The following is a 15336-nucleotide window of genomic DNA, read 5'->3' as shown; positions in this document are numbered from 1 at the left end:
ATACACTCATACCATCTGCTTGTGGCAAGTTCCAAATATGGTATCTGTTATGCACCCTTTATTCTTGTGAATTATTTTCCAAAGATTACAAAATCTTCTATGTCATGGAAATATCTATAATCTCTTTTGACAATGAAAATTGTTGCAGATTCCCTTTGTAAAACCAATAAACAAAGTGAATAATAAAAAAAAAAATGCCAGTTAATCCTACTAAAAATCCAGTCAACAAAAAACTTCCTGTGGACATTGACTCTTATCAGTAATTATTGATCCCAGATCTCCCTGTGGAATACAGAACATTTCCTCACTATAATCCTTACTTACTATGGTCCCAACACACTTTCTGTCCTAGGATGACTACCTCGTATTTAGTAGTACAGTGTTTGAGTGTAGTCACACTACGGCAGGACTGGGACAGGTGTAGGCAGGTGCAGGCTACTTTCTGCACTGCAGGTGGCGCTCAACTGCAGTGGCATTGCAGGGGAGATGAAGTCAAGAGGAACATGGTTCCTCTATGGTTTACAGGGTCACTGGGGAAGCTATCTGATTGGATGCTTCCACCCCATGTGACTCTAGCAGCCATCTTGGGTCAGACAGAGCCTCTTTAACGGCTTCACGACCAGCCACCACAGTTTTACTGTGGCAGGTTGGGTCCCCTGTGTGAGCCGTCGTAGCTATATGTCAGTTCAGAGATAGCAGGCGCGTGCACGCACCCCTGGGGGATGATGCTCGTGGCCGACGGTCGTGATGACCGCCAGTCCCAACCGATCGTGAACAGGAGACACAGAACAAGGACGAGTGTGTGTAAACACACCCTTCCCTGTTCTGTTCTGAAAGGAGTGACAGATTGTGTGTTTCTGTTAGCTAGGAACCACGATCTGTCACTTCCTCTAGTCAGTCTCCTCCCCCTTCAGTTAGAATAACCTCCCAGGGAACACAGTTAACCCCTTGATCGCCCCCTAGTGTTAACCCCTTCCCTGCCAGTGACATTTTTACAGTAATCAATTATTTTTTATAGCACTGATCACTGTATTAATGCCAATGGTCCCAAAAATGTGTCAGAATTGTCCGATGTGTCTGCCATAATGTTGCAGTCATGATAATATTGCAAAAAATAAAATCGCAGATCGCCACCATTACTAGTAAAAAAAATAATAATAAAAATGCTATAAATCTATCCCCTATTTTGTAGACGCTATAACTTTTGCACAAACCAATCAATATACGCTTATTGCTTTTTTTTTTTTTACCAAAAATATGTAAAAGAATACATATTGGCCTAAACTGAGCAAAAACGTGCTTTAAAAAAAAAATGGGGATATTTATTATAGCAAAACGTACAAAATATTGTGTTTTTTTTCAAAATTTTCGCTCTTTTTTTGTTTATAAAAACCGCAGAGGTGATCAAATACCACCAAAAGAAAGCTCTATTTGTGGGGAAAAAAGGATGTCAATTTTGTTTGGGTGCAACGTCGCAGGACCGCGCAATAGTCAGTTAAAGCGACGCAGTGCCAAATCGCAAACAGTGCTCTGGTCAGGAAGGGGGTAAATTCTTCCGGGGCTGATGTGGTTAAGGCCCTGGCACCCAGGCATCACATGCATTTTGCATGTGAGTAGTCTAGGGACAGGTCATCCGTCTGACAGGGACAGTGATCAGCAGCAGGGAGAGGTTCCTGACAAGTAGGGAAAGAATAGGGACACACCATTCGAACCCGGAAAGCTCCCTATTTGAGTCCGAACCAGCTAGGCCACATTTCGCTCCTCGAGACAGGTACTGACGGCACATCTGAGACCTGCTCTGCTACATGTTTCTGTTACTTGCCATGAGTGTTCGTTCCCTGTTGGGTGCCTTCCTGCCGGGTCTGTTGTGAATTACTGGGTCCTGCATTAATGCAAGTTCTGTTCTCTGCAACCGGTGTCTGCGTAATTACTGCCGCCACACCACACTTCACCTCCCCACACAAAAAATGTGTTACTGATAGGATCTCGAAATGAAAATCAAGAAATAAAAAAGCTTGAAACAAGAAAACGAATGCAGCCATCTAAGGCCTGGTAGGCTTCAATATGTAAAATTTTTGTTCTTGGGTTTAGCTATAATATAATACATACAACAGGACAGTGTTGCAGCTTGGAATGTTGCAGCAGTGCATCATGTTGCAGCAGTGCATCCAACATGATCTGGAGGTTTTCAAAGGCACAAAGCCGTATTAATAGTTTTCTAAACCTGACAGGTTCACTTTACTGGGTGAGTAAACTAAAAGTTACTTTATGAAAGAGAGGTTCTGTTAACTTTTGCCTACGTCAATGGAAGATTAGACACATTTTTTTATTACATTTTCTAACAAGAATCTTACTCTGAACACCCTGCCTTAGAATTGTCCTAATTTAAAGTTTCAAAGTGTTTGGGCTCTAGAACTTTGAACCCGGACATGTCTCCGTATCCATAAGAGGTTCCCAGAAGCCTCAGGGAAGTTGAGTCTCTTGTCCTGCCAAATATAAAAAAGAAAGACTAAAAGTCAGCTCCTTGTGATGTATTATAGCAAATGCTTTGTCTTCCGTCCCCTCCAATATGACACACAGGGTTTTCTTTTTTAAATGCTACATTAATTTACAAGGCTTCAGACAAATGTGGCAGGCACATTTCACGGGAAAGCCATCTGCCGAAGAAAAATGAACCACAGACAACTACGTCGATAGACGAGCTTTCCCTTTGTCATTGTAAAAATGAAGGATACTTTTGGCAATGCGAATATTTTCTCTGTCATAAATAAGGGCTGTGTGTATAAAGCGCTGGCATACAATTAGTCATGAAATGGACACTATATTACTTATTTCACACTCACATGACATCACTGAAATAAAGTTCAGCTGGAATTGGCTTAAAAGATGGCTCCGGCGGTGAAAGTAATTTTCCCATAACTTGATCTAATGGTAAATTTCTTTTTTTTCACTAGTTGTAATCAGGGCTTTTTTTTTTCTCAGAGAATAGGTGCAGGAACTCCCCCTTTCTAATACTCTGTACACACGATCGGAAATTCGGCCAGCAAAAGACAGATGAGAGCTTTTGGTCAGAAAATGCGATCATGTGTATGCTCCATCTGACTTTTGCTGGGGGAATTTCGACCACCAAAAGATTGAGAGCATGTTCTCAATTAGTCGGTCGGAAAAAGTTCCTATCCGAAAAATGCGTTAGTGCGTATGCAATTCCGACGTGAAAAAACTCAATCATGCTCAGATTCAATTACGAGATGGAAGTTATTGGCTACTGGGTATTGAACTTACTTTTTCTAGTACCGTCGTATGCTTTATATGTCACCGCGTTCTTGATGGTCGGACTTTGGTGTGACCGTGTGTATGCAAGACAGATTGAGCGAAATCCCGTCGGAATTCCTTCGGGAAAACCCTCAGAGCTTTTTCCGACCAAAATTCCAATTTTTTTTGGCCCCTACCCATCTCTGATCACCGTTCCTTGGTTCCACCCCCTACCCACCTCCCGTTACTGCCCTTTTAGAGAATACAGAACCAAGTCAAATTTTGTGGTGATAAGCAATTTGTATAGAATTTGTTAATGATAACAAGAAAAGCAGTAAAAATAGATCCCCTGAGTAACAATAGAGCCCCTTCCAGCAACAACAACCCCCCCCCCCCCCCCCCAACAATGGACCAAACAAAATTCCCATGGCAGCAACAATAAACCTCTGACAGCAACAACAGATCTCCCCACAGCCAGAATCAATAGACCAGGGATATGGAATTAGCGGACCTCAAGCTGTTGCAAAACTACAAGTCCCATCATGCCTCTGCCTCTGGGTGTCATGCTTGGGGCTGTCAGTCTTGCTATGCCTCATGGGACTTGTAGTTCTGCAACAGCTGGAGGTCCGCTAATTGCATATCCCTGCAATAGACTCTCAGGCAGCCAGCAACACGAGACCTCTTCCTCAACAGTCTTTCCTAGCAATAACTGACACCCCCCCCAGAAATATAAGGCACCCAGGGCAGGGACAAAGGGTGGGCAAGAGGGTCGGCTGCCCTAGGCACAATGGTTTATTGCAGGGATGTGGGTGCCCTGACCCTAAGGGAAAGTAGGGGGTGCAGTTTGGTATCTTTGCCCTGGGCACTGGATAGCCTTGTCCTGGCACTGAAGGTACCCCACCAGCAACAATAGACCCCCCTGCAAAAATAGATCTCCTCCAGCTAGAATAGATTCCCCAGCAGCTGGCATCAATAGACCCTGCAGCATACCCCAGAACCCTTTACCATTACATACAGTCAGTGCTGGAGATGCCAAAATGGGGCCCGTCCTAAGCACCCCCCCCCCCACCCTGTTAGCGTTAAAAAAAAAAAAGCCCTGGCTGAAATATTGCATCCATAAATATGCAGAGTTTAGAAGTTTATGTAGATTGAGGGAAAGGATAATCAGAAGATTCACAGCAGGCTGTCCTGAATAAAAGGTGCAGGGTATGATAATGGCTCATAGCTCAGGAAGAATTTAGCTTGTTGCTTATGTAATGTGGATTTGACTACCTAAGGAGCCACTGGAATCTTTGGGTTCTCTTACCATTTCCAGTGATGACCAGCCCAATACCTGAACTCAACCGCCGACACAGCAGTACCAATTGAATGGGCTTTATTAAAGCAGGAACAAGACCCGTGACAAAGTTCAGTTGAGCAAAGGCAACAAATAATACAACATTAAAACAACATTAGCACGAGCAATTTCCAGACAGGATAAATTAAGACAAAATAAACAAGTAGTTCTGATGTAGAATGGCTTATCTATTGCTATATGGCCCTGCCTAAACCACTGGCAAGCAAAGGATTAGCTACAGGGCATTGGACCCCTTTAACGCTTGGTGGAGTGCTCATTCTACAATGAGAGCACTTGTAATCTACAGAAAACAGTAACAATGATTTTATCTCTTTTGGTAAAACTTCTCTAACAGCAGCAAAGTGTTAGCAAACAGCAGAGAACTACTGTAAATACAAAGTGGGGGTTAATAGGCCTTTCATCGCATTGATGCTCTGGTGAGGTCCTCCTGGGTACAGTATGCTACTTAATGGCCGCTCCTACAGTCAATGTGAAGGTGGATGGCAGTAGGTTGCACTACTTTCTTGCAGCATGATGATGGATGACGAATTGGAATCTGCAATTGTAGTCTTTTTCTAGTGATCTTCACACTCTAGGAATGCCACTGGGGAAATGGCCAGGTGAAAGGCAGCCTGTAATACCCTGGGTCTCCCTCCTCAAGCCTTCCCTCTTCTCTGGCTGGCTTCTCTAGTGGTCCACATGGATCTGTGGAGAGCACACAATACCTGTCTCTCTCTGGTGCCTAGCAAGTTCTTTCCCTGCTGGCTGGCTGCACTTTTGCTGTCCAGCGTCTCTCTCTCTCTCCCCGCAGGGTCCCAAACACACACAGCCACTCCCTGGCTCCCGGTAGGCCCCCTTTTCTCTCTTTCTGCTCGCTCTGCTCTGTAGGTCAGATGGGCTCCAGTCCAAGGCTGCGGCCATTCAGCATCCTCCTTGGACTCCTGTCTCCCTGCACTCGGTCACAATCATGGTGGAGATGCTCTGCTGTGCTTCTTAAAGAGCCAGAACTACAGTAGCAACATTGAACCAATAGAAGCCAATCCAGCCAAAACTTTTGTTTTAGTTTTCAATAGAGTGGTTTAGTGTTCGAACATCAGTCATGTTTTTATTGCTGAGAGAGGAATGCCACTCACTAAGCCTCCGGACCTTAACAGGTTCTCCCGCCCTACTGTGAACTCTCAAGTGCTGGCTCTGCACAAGACTGTAGAAACAAGAAGGTCCTGGACTGCCGCACTCTGTAGAAAAGGCATCTTTATTGTGAAAAATAAGATAAAATCCAACATAAAGTCAAATCAAAACGTGGACAAAACAGAGATCAATGGCTAACGCGTTTCACATTGTTTGATGCTTACTCATAGCTAAATTACCAAAAACCAACAGTGTGTATAAGAAAAAAGTTGAAGAAAAAATCCACCAAAGTTTTGCAATTAGGCAAACACGCCTTCTACACAATTAGAGCTTGAAATCCCAAAGATAGAGTGCACCTGTGGAGCGTGAAACAAAAGCTGGTACCAAGGATACTAGAAAACATTTGTATTCATATTAATGTCAGTAAATGATAAACTAAAAATGAACATATTCCGTCACAGCGCACACGTATAAATGGGGTAAGTGAAAAAGCAACAAACAAAAATATATATACCTCTGGGATATACAAGATATATATATAAATCAAAAAATATATATATATAAAAGATGTGAGTAAATGTAGAAATCCATTTATGATAAGCATATAACGTTTTATAGATTAATGGCCAGAGGGCCGTATCAAGCGTATCATCAATATATCTATGTGAACAAAAGCAAGAGATGTCTTTCTCTCACAGTCACAATAAAACTCTGATGTTATGTTAAAAATATTCACTTAAAAAAGTGTTGTTACAATTACAAAGATACACTATTACCCAAAAATAAACCAATTATAAATTGTGGCTCTGAGTAAGCTATGCCTAAGCATCAAACGATGTGAAACGCGTTAGCCATTGATCCCTGTTTTCTCCACGTTTTATTTGACTGTATGTTGGATTTTATCTTACTGTTCACAATAAAGACGCCTTTTCTACAGAGTGCGGCAGTCCAGGACCTTCTTGTTTCTACATGTTTTTATTGCTACCTATGTTCTTCTTGTTGAGATCTCTGCTTATTTCCTGTCTCAGTGACAGGATGTTTCAGGTGTCATCGGGACAGGAAGTTAGGGCGGATGTCCAGAACAGGGACACAGGCAGCAGTAAAAACCAGGCAAATGCTCTAGCCCTCTAGTACTCAATCACAAAGAAAAATGTGGATATTTGTGATAACCACCCAACTCAATAACACATACGGTATATAAAAGTATAACGATTTTTGTTTTTTGCACATAAAGAAGAATGGAAGACACACATAGATTTCTCTTGTTTAAAACCATAAGGAAAGGAGAAATTTACAATCTCATAGCTGCATATCAAACATCATAGATTGTCATACATATAGTCATTTTACTCTACAAAACCTAAAATAAAAAGCATATGTGTTTTATACATTTTTAATGCATTTTTGGTACGTTATCGGAATTCCTGTTTTTGATGCTTTTTCAATGGGAGGTGCATTTTTGGAGCGGTTTTGAAATCAAAAATACAGCATGCAGGATTTTTAAAAACTCGCAGCGCATTGGTGTGAAACGTTCCATAGGATTTAACCTGTATGATATTATTATTTGTTTTGTATGATATTATTTTTATTTTTTTGTGGTTGAACTAGATGGACTTGTGTCTTTTTTCAACCTGACTAACTATGTAACTATGTAACTATTTAAAGAGATACATTTTTCATGCATTTTCGTGCTGCTGTTTAAACATCAAAATTGCATTAAAAACTGATCAATGTGAAAAGGCACACACAATAATAAAATAATATCTCTAATGTTCGTTCATTTTAAGTCATTCCTTGCTCTGAGAAAGCTCCAACCTGATCAAAGATTACTTCTGCTGCAATTAAAAGAGAATTAAATTTAGCTGCAATCACTCCATGATTATATTCGATTAATCACTCACATTTGTAGTATTGGAGCTGAAGATTGTGTAAAGTAGCTCTTGTAGTTTGGGCTTGAGATTACATATCGTTTTTTTTTCTGCAGGTTCTATACAAGCAGAAACATGATGCAGAAAAGGGGAAATCGAATTATGCGCAAATGCTCGAGCCTCCTGATTTGAAGCATGCAAAAGAAGTAAATAAACACCAGAGCAACGTGAGTAACTACAATTTTTATTTCACAAATCTGAAATTTCAGAACAACTAATATACAAAATGAATCAGAATAAATTAAACTTATTCAAAGAACAAATCATTCTAAAGCCCCATACACACTATCCGTTTTTCTGCTGAGTTTTTCCTTCAGATTTACCAAAACCATATAATATGAGGGCAAACCTTAGGAGTTTCAATTTGTATGCAATCAGGCAGGTCCTTCTACTACATGGTTTTGGTAAACCTGAAGGAAAAACTCAGCAGAAAAACTGATAGTGTGTATGTGGCTTTACATAATGAATATGACAAAACAAAATGATTAACATAACAAATTAATCTAAACAAATTTCTCTGTTGTGCACATCTATAGTCCCGTTCGTGTCTCTTGGGACACAGTTGCTGCACAGACACAGCCGCTGGTCCCAGTTTGACAGATGTGTGGGTGCGTGTCCCTGAACGCCCACTGTCTGTGTTCGGGGGCCTGTATCCAAACGGCTGTGAAATTGGGACCAATGGCTGCATTTGTGCAACCACTAAGTCTCAGTAGACATGAATGGGACTGCCTGCATGTAGATGCACGTAGCACTTGTGCATTCCGCAGTTGTGTCACTAGGGTTGGTGTCATCTCCTGCAGTAAAACATGCCCCCCCCCCCTGCTAGCCTGCCACAGTGCTCCCCCCTAACCCCCTCACTAGCCTACTACAGTGCTACCCAAACTGCCCCCGCCCCCCAGGAGAAGAGATAGGAATAGGAAGGAGAGAGAGATGGGGGAGATGGAAAAAGAGAGAAATGTTGGAAGGGAAGAGAAAGGGAGGGTGAGAGAGAGAGGGGGTTGTGAGGGGAGTGAGAGAGAGGGGGTTGTGGGCAAAGGGGGGTGAGGGGAGTGAGAAAGAGAAGGGGATGAGAGAGGGGGGATTGTGGGGAGAGGGGGGTGGGAGAGAGAAGGAGGTGGGAGAGAGGGGGTGAGGGAGAGAGGGGGAGAGGTTTGGTGAGAGAGGTAGGGGGGAAGAGATGCAGGAGAGAGCGGGGGTGAGAGAGGGAGAAGGGAAAGAGGTGGGGGGAGAGAGCGGGGGTTGAAGGGTGGGGGGAGAGAGAGGGCGGGCGGGAGAGAGAAAGGGGGGCTCCCCTATCCCTCCCATACTACATTAGGAGACTTTCTCAACCCCGCCCAATATAAAAACTACACCCCGCAACTAAAAAAAATATACCAGACTCTCACCTTCTTACAGCCTGCCAGCTCCTTTTTTTTTCCCCCCTTTGTGTCTTGTGTTGGGATGATGATGAGGGGGATGGGAGATTACTTGGTGCTGGTTTACTTGGTGACGGCCTTGGTGCCCTCGGAGACAGCGTGCTTGGCCAGCTCTCTGGGCAGGAGGAGGCAGATGGCAGTCTGGATCTCCTGGGACGTGATGGTGCAGCGCTTTTTGTAATGAGCCAGCTTTGCCGGCGATGTGCTCCAAGATGTAATTGACGAAGGAGTTCATGATGCCCATGGCCTTGGACGAGATGCCGGTGTCGGGGTGGAGCTGCTTGAGCACCTTTTACACGTAGATTGGCATAACTCTCCTTCCTGCTCTTCTGCTTCTTGCCATCCTTCTTCTGGCTCTTAGTCACAGCCTTCTTAGGCACCAGGGTGGACTTGGCTGGTTCAGGCATAATCAGGATTAATGCGCTCTCTGCTGTGTGCAGGGAATGTGTGCCAGCTCCTTTTTACAAGCTTTGTGTAGCAAGGCTCCTGAGGCACGATCACAGCCTAGGACTCCGACCTGCTCTGCCAAGTGAGTTTACTTTTTTGGGATTGGAGGCTGCAGCCACGGCCTCCTTCTGCTTCCGCCTGTCACCGAATGGTCAGTCGGCGGCTTCCCCTGGTGTCACTCCTCTGTTGGGTGTCACCCGTGTGCGGTTCACACTTCCCCCACCTCAGTAGCGACACCATTGGCATCCCATGTGGACAGGGCCGGACTTACCATTGGGCTTGACTGGGCTCAAGCCCATGGGCCCCCCGAGATACATAGCCGAGTGTACTCGGCTCCACTCACAGTCACGCCCAGTCCCGCCCTATGATGGACATAATACAGGGACTGGGCGTGACTGTGAGCCGAGCCGAGTACACTCGGCTACTCTCGGGACAGCGAGAGGACCCAAGAGACGCTGTAACGACATATTCGGCGACCCATCGCAGTTTGCTACGGAAATGACATTCCATCGCCGCCATCTTGCTACAACCCACACTTGTCCACAGTAAGGATACACTAAGGAGGGGTAAAGCAGACATGTTGTTACACCCACCGGAGTTTTGCATTTTAGACGTATTTATAACATTAGAGTTAGTATATTATTATTATTATACACAATTTAGTATATAGTGAAATACAGTACTTACAACTCCATCTGACTACTTAGATGTTGAATTTTAAAAGCAGTAAACTTCTTTCCGATTAGCAAACCTGTGAGATAAGCAGGGTTGCCGCTGCTTTTAAAATTCAAGATCTAAGTAGTCAGATGGAGTTCTAAGTCCTGTATTTCACTATATAAACTGACTTTACTGTTATAAATACATGTAAAATGCAAAACTCCGGTGGGTGTAACAAGATGTCCGCTTTACCCCTTCTTAGTGTATCCTTACTGTGGACGAGTGTGTGGTGTACCAAGATGGTGGCGATAGAACGTCACTTCTGTAGCAAACTGCGATGGGTCCCCGAATATGTCGTTACACCGCCGAGAGGACTCGATAGCCGCCGAGATATGCTCCATATTTAAACTTCAAGACGGATGCAAATGACACTGGGGCAAGGCTGCAAACTACAAGGCTACACTGACACTGGACAAGGCTGCAATGATGGACAAGGCTGCAGAGATGGACACTGATAAGGCTGCATTGATAGGCATTTAAATGTAAGTTTTTTCCTTAAACTTCCCTCCTAAAAGTTTTTATTCTTAAAAAAAAATAAAAAATTACCGTATTTACACTGATAAATACGGTAATGTATAGAAGGTAGGGCCCAAAAGTAGCTCAAGCCCAGGGGCACCCACCACTCTAAGCCCTGCCCTGCATGTGGACAAAGACCTCTACGTCTATGTGAATTATCCTTAAGTGTAGGTTCACACTGACTGTGGGAATGAAAAAACTATTTCATTCCCGCATGTCAGTCCCAACTTCGGGGGGATATCAGAGACATCTGTATGGGTTGCTGCACAAACATCTATGGAAACTGCACCCCCAAGTCACTAAAAGTAGTACAGAAACTACTTTTGGGAATTGGTGCGGTGTCCCACCGATTTGGACGGTGCCATTGCCCCCGATTTGGCATGCGATTTGACATGTCAAATCGCATGCCAAATCACTCCAGTGTGAACCAGAGCTTAAGATTAGTCTGAGACTCTCCTGAGTACCTTCACAGGTGCATCTGATCACCTCCTAAACTGCATTAAGCTGCTTCTGCATTCTCAATGACTTGTATGGGGAAAAAATCAACACTGACATTAATAATGACTTTTTGCCTATGAGAAATTATTTTTTGAGTGTGATAAGTATATTACACATGCAACAGACATTTTTATTGTGAGTACTGATATTTCTCGCACCAATCCTTTAATGCAAATAACAAGTGGCCTGTCTTTATAAGGAATGTACTGGGTGCAGGGCGATTTCTAAACATGGCCCTGCTGGGGTGTTGCCACCATAGTGTAATATATTCTGCTTACTGTACTGAGCCATGGGGGAATGTAAAGGCGTTTTATCAGGCAGAGCATCATGTGCACATCCATTCTTCTAGTCAGATGTGGTGAGGTGCTAACACCTGCTGTGAAAAATATCGGCGTGAATTGACAGAGACGCAATCAGCTATTTTTACAGCTCATCTCTGACGGGCACAGAAGGAGCACATTTGTCCTCGATATTTATACGTCTAATTAGAGCCTACATTTCAGGGGGGAATTTACAGAATAAACAGGAGTATATTTAACTGTGAATTAAAAAACTGCTGCATTAGTGTTTGTACCCAGTGATTGTGTCCTCATGCATTGTGTAGCATTTCTAGTTTAGTGAGAATTATAGATAATAGGCACACCAAATTTATGTGAGAATAAAGTTCTCCTCTAAGTTCAGAGGAGGCTTGTCAGAGAAAGAACACACAATAACTGTATATACAAAAAATGTATATTGTACACATGATATGAGCCACAGTTGATAAAAAGATGGCTCTACATTAACATACGAATAAATAAATAACAACATATTTAAATCAATAGTGAAATCTTTTTTTTTTTTAAATAACAAACATATCATACTTATTTGCTCTGTGCAGTGGTTTTGCACAGAGCAGCCCCGATCCTCCTCTGATCGGGTCCTTTGCCGGCACTCCTGGACCCTCCCTCCTAACAAGTGCCCCCAGAGAAAGCAGCTCTCATGTACATCACTGGATTGAGAGGGGGCTCAGGTAAGTATTAGGGGGGCTGTGGGGAGAGCAGCACACAGAAGTTTTTTTTACCTTCATGCATAGAATTCACAAAGGTAAAAAAAAAAAAAAAAAAAAAAACCTTGAGCCTTTAGAACCTCTTTAAGTCTTATGTGAGAACCAAGGTTCATAAATACAGTGCCTTGCAAAAGTATTCGGCCCCCTTGAACTTTTCAACCTTTTGCCACATTTCAGGCTTCAAACATAAAGATATAACATTTTAATTTTTTTGTGAAGAATCACCAACAAGTGGGACACAATTGTGAAGTGGAACGAAATCTATTGGATAATTTAAACTTTTTTAGCAAATAAAAAACTGAAAAGTGGTGCGTGCAAAATTATTCGGCCCCTTTACTTTCAGTGCAGCAAACTCACTCCAGAAGTTCAGCGAGGATCTCTGAATGATCCAATGTTGTCCTAAATGACTGATGGTGATAAATAGAATCCACCTGTGTGTAATCAAGTCTCTGTATAAATGCACCTGCTCTGTGATAGTCTCAGGGTTCTGTTGAAAGCGCAGAGAGCATCATGAAGACCAAGGAACACACCAGGCAGGTCCGTAATACTGTTGTGGAGAAGTTTAAAGCCGGATTTGGATACAAAAAGATTTCCCAAGCTTTAAACATCCCAAGGAGCACTGTGCAAGCGATCATTTTGAAATGGAAGGAGTATCAGACCACTGCAAATCTACCAAGACCTGGCCGTCCCACTAAACTTTCAGCTCAGACAAGGAGAAGACTGATCAGAGATGCAGCCAAGAGGCCCATGATCACTCTGGATGAACTGCAGAGAACTACAGCTGAGGTGGGAGAGTCTGCCCATAGGACAACAATCAGTCGTACACTGCACAAATCTGGCCTTTATGGAAGAGTGGTAAGAAGAAAGCCATTTCTCAAAGATATCCATAAAAAGTCTTGTCTAAAGTTTGCCACAAGCCACCTGGGAGACACACCAAACATGTGGAAGAAGGTGCTCTGGTCAGATGAAACCAAAATCTAACTTTTTGCCCAAAATGCAAAACGATATGTTTGGTGTAAAAGCAACACAGCTCATCACCCTCAACACACCATCCCCACTGTCAAACATGGTGGTGGCAGCATCATGGTTTGGGCCTGCTTTTCTTCAGCAGGGACAGGGAAGATGGTTAAAATTGAGGGGAAGATGGATGCAGCCAAATACAGGACCATTCTGGATGAAAACCTGTTGGAGTCTGCAAAAGACCTGAAACTGGGACGGAGATTTATCTTCCAACAAGACAATGATCCCAAACATACAGCAAAATCTACAAAGGAATGGTTCACAAATAAACGTATCCAGGTGTTAGAATGGCCAAGTCAAAGTCCAGACCTGAATCCAATCGAGAATCTGTGGAAAGAGCTGAAAACTGCTGTTCACAAACCTCACTGAGCTCGAGCTGTTTTGCAAGGAAGAATGGGCAAGAATTTCAGTCTCTCGATGTGCAAAACTGATAGAGACATACCCCAAGCGACTTGCAACTGTAATCGCAGCAAAAGGTGGCTCTACAAAGTATTAACGCAATGGGGCCGAATAATTTTGCACGCCCCACTTTTCATTTTTTTATTAGTTAAAAAAGTTTCAAAAATCCAATAGATTTCGTTCCACTTGACAATTGTGTCCCACTTGTTGGTGATTCTTCACAAAAAAATTTTTTTTTATATCTTTATGTTTGAAGCCTGAAATGTGGCAAAAGGTTGAAAAGTTCAAGGGGGCCGAATACTTTCGCAAGGCACTGTATACAAATGTAACCCAACTGGACATCAAGCCTATTTTACCTTAATAATCACTCAAAGCTCCTTGGCCACAGTTTCATCTTCGTTTCTGTTGGATTTTTTTGTTTGGGATAGAGTGGAGAGGGATTAGAGCACTTGTCATTTCCTATCGCTGTCTGTGTCCCTGTTAGCCCTTGTATCGGACATTCTGACGGAAAATGTCTGATCGGACCGTGTTGTCAGATAATCCGACCGTGTGTGGGCTTCATCGGACTTTTTCTGTCGGAATGTCTGATCAACAAAGTTTGAAAGCTGGATATAAAAATTTTCCGACAACATGATCCGATTGGACTTTGTCCGATCGTTTGTAGAGAATTCCGATCGGACAAAGTGCCACGCATGCTCAGATCAAATTCCTAGACCAAAGCTATTGGCTACTAGCCTGGACGTAGTCCCATCGTAACTAAATAACGTCATCACGTTACGAACGATCAGATTTTCCGACAACTTTGTCCAACCGTGTGTATGCAACACCAGTTTTGGACAAAATCCGTCGAACAAAATCCGACGGATTTTGTTGTCGGAATGTCCGACCATGTGTACAAGGGCTTAGGGAGATTCCCCCTCCCTATTTGTCCTGTTTACTATTATCATTGAAAGTGAAAGTAATGCCCCATACACACGATCGGATTTTCCAACAACAAATGTTGGATGTGAGCTTGTTTGGCGTAAAGTCCGACCATGTGCATGCTTCATCGAACATTTGTTGTCGGACTTTCCATCAACAAACGTTGGCTAGCAGGTTCTCAGATTTTCCGCCAACAAATGTTTGTTGTTGGACTTTCCGATTGTGTGTACACAAGTCCGTCGGACAAAAGTCCACGCATGCTCGGAATCAAGTTCGAGCCGGAAGCACTTGTAAAACTAGCATTCGTAATGGAGATATCACGTACGTCTTGTTACGGAATTGTTGGCCAACATTTGTGTGACCGTATGTATGCAAGACAAGTTGGAGCCAACATCCTTTGAACAAAAATCCACGGTTTTGTTGTCAGAAAGTCCGATTGTGTGTACGGGGCATAAAAAAAATCCCAAATTTTGGCTTGTCCCCAGAAAAGTAATTGAGGGGAAATCTTCCACTGGGTATACTAGTTCTGGTGACCTGAGGGACCCCAAGAGATTCCCTTAATTTGCAGGGATTTCCTCACTTCCTATTTTGTATATGGGACAGGAAGTGAAGGTAAATCTCCCCAATGGGGCACATTTAGCATTGAAGAATACCTCCTACCTCAAAGCATTTCTACTGGGAGCTCTGGTTCCTACAGTCAACCCCTCAATC

At 43.2% G+C, this 15336-nt stretch overlaps 1 protein-coding gene across 8 annotated transcripts in view; it reads left to right on the top strand.

Moving 5' to 3' along the window:
* NEBL (nebulette) overlaps positions 1–15336 on the top strand; it is a 398972-nt gene that overhangs the window by 287379 nt on the left and 96257 nt on the right. For 6 of the 8 annotated variants that reach the window (XM_077490939.1, XM_077490938.1, XM_077490937.1 and 3 more), the window contains one exon: positions 7701–7811. The exons of the other annotated variants lie outside the window; for them this stretch is intronic. In XM_077490939.1, the coding sequence (XP_077347065.1) occupies positions 7701–7811 (111 nt within the window). The remainder of the gene's footprint in view (positions 1–7700; positions 7812–15336) is intronic. 8 annotated transcript variants of the gene reach the window in all.

The sequence above is a fragment of the Lithobates pipiens genome, unplaced genomic scaffold (genome assembly GCF_037356315.1).
Source record: "Lithobates pipiens isolate NorthernLeopardFrog02 unplaced genomic scaffold, aLitPip1_a1.2 Scaffold_19, whole genome shotgun sequence".
Lineage (NCBI taxonomy): Eukaryota > Metazoa > Chordata > Amphibia > Anura > Ranidae > Lithobates > Lithobates pipiens.
The sequence above is the reverse complement of the archived record's forward strand: the minus strand, read 5'-3'. Positions and strand labels throughout refer to the sequence as shown.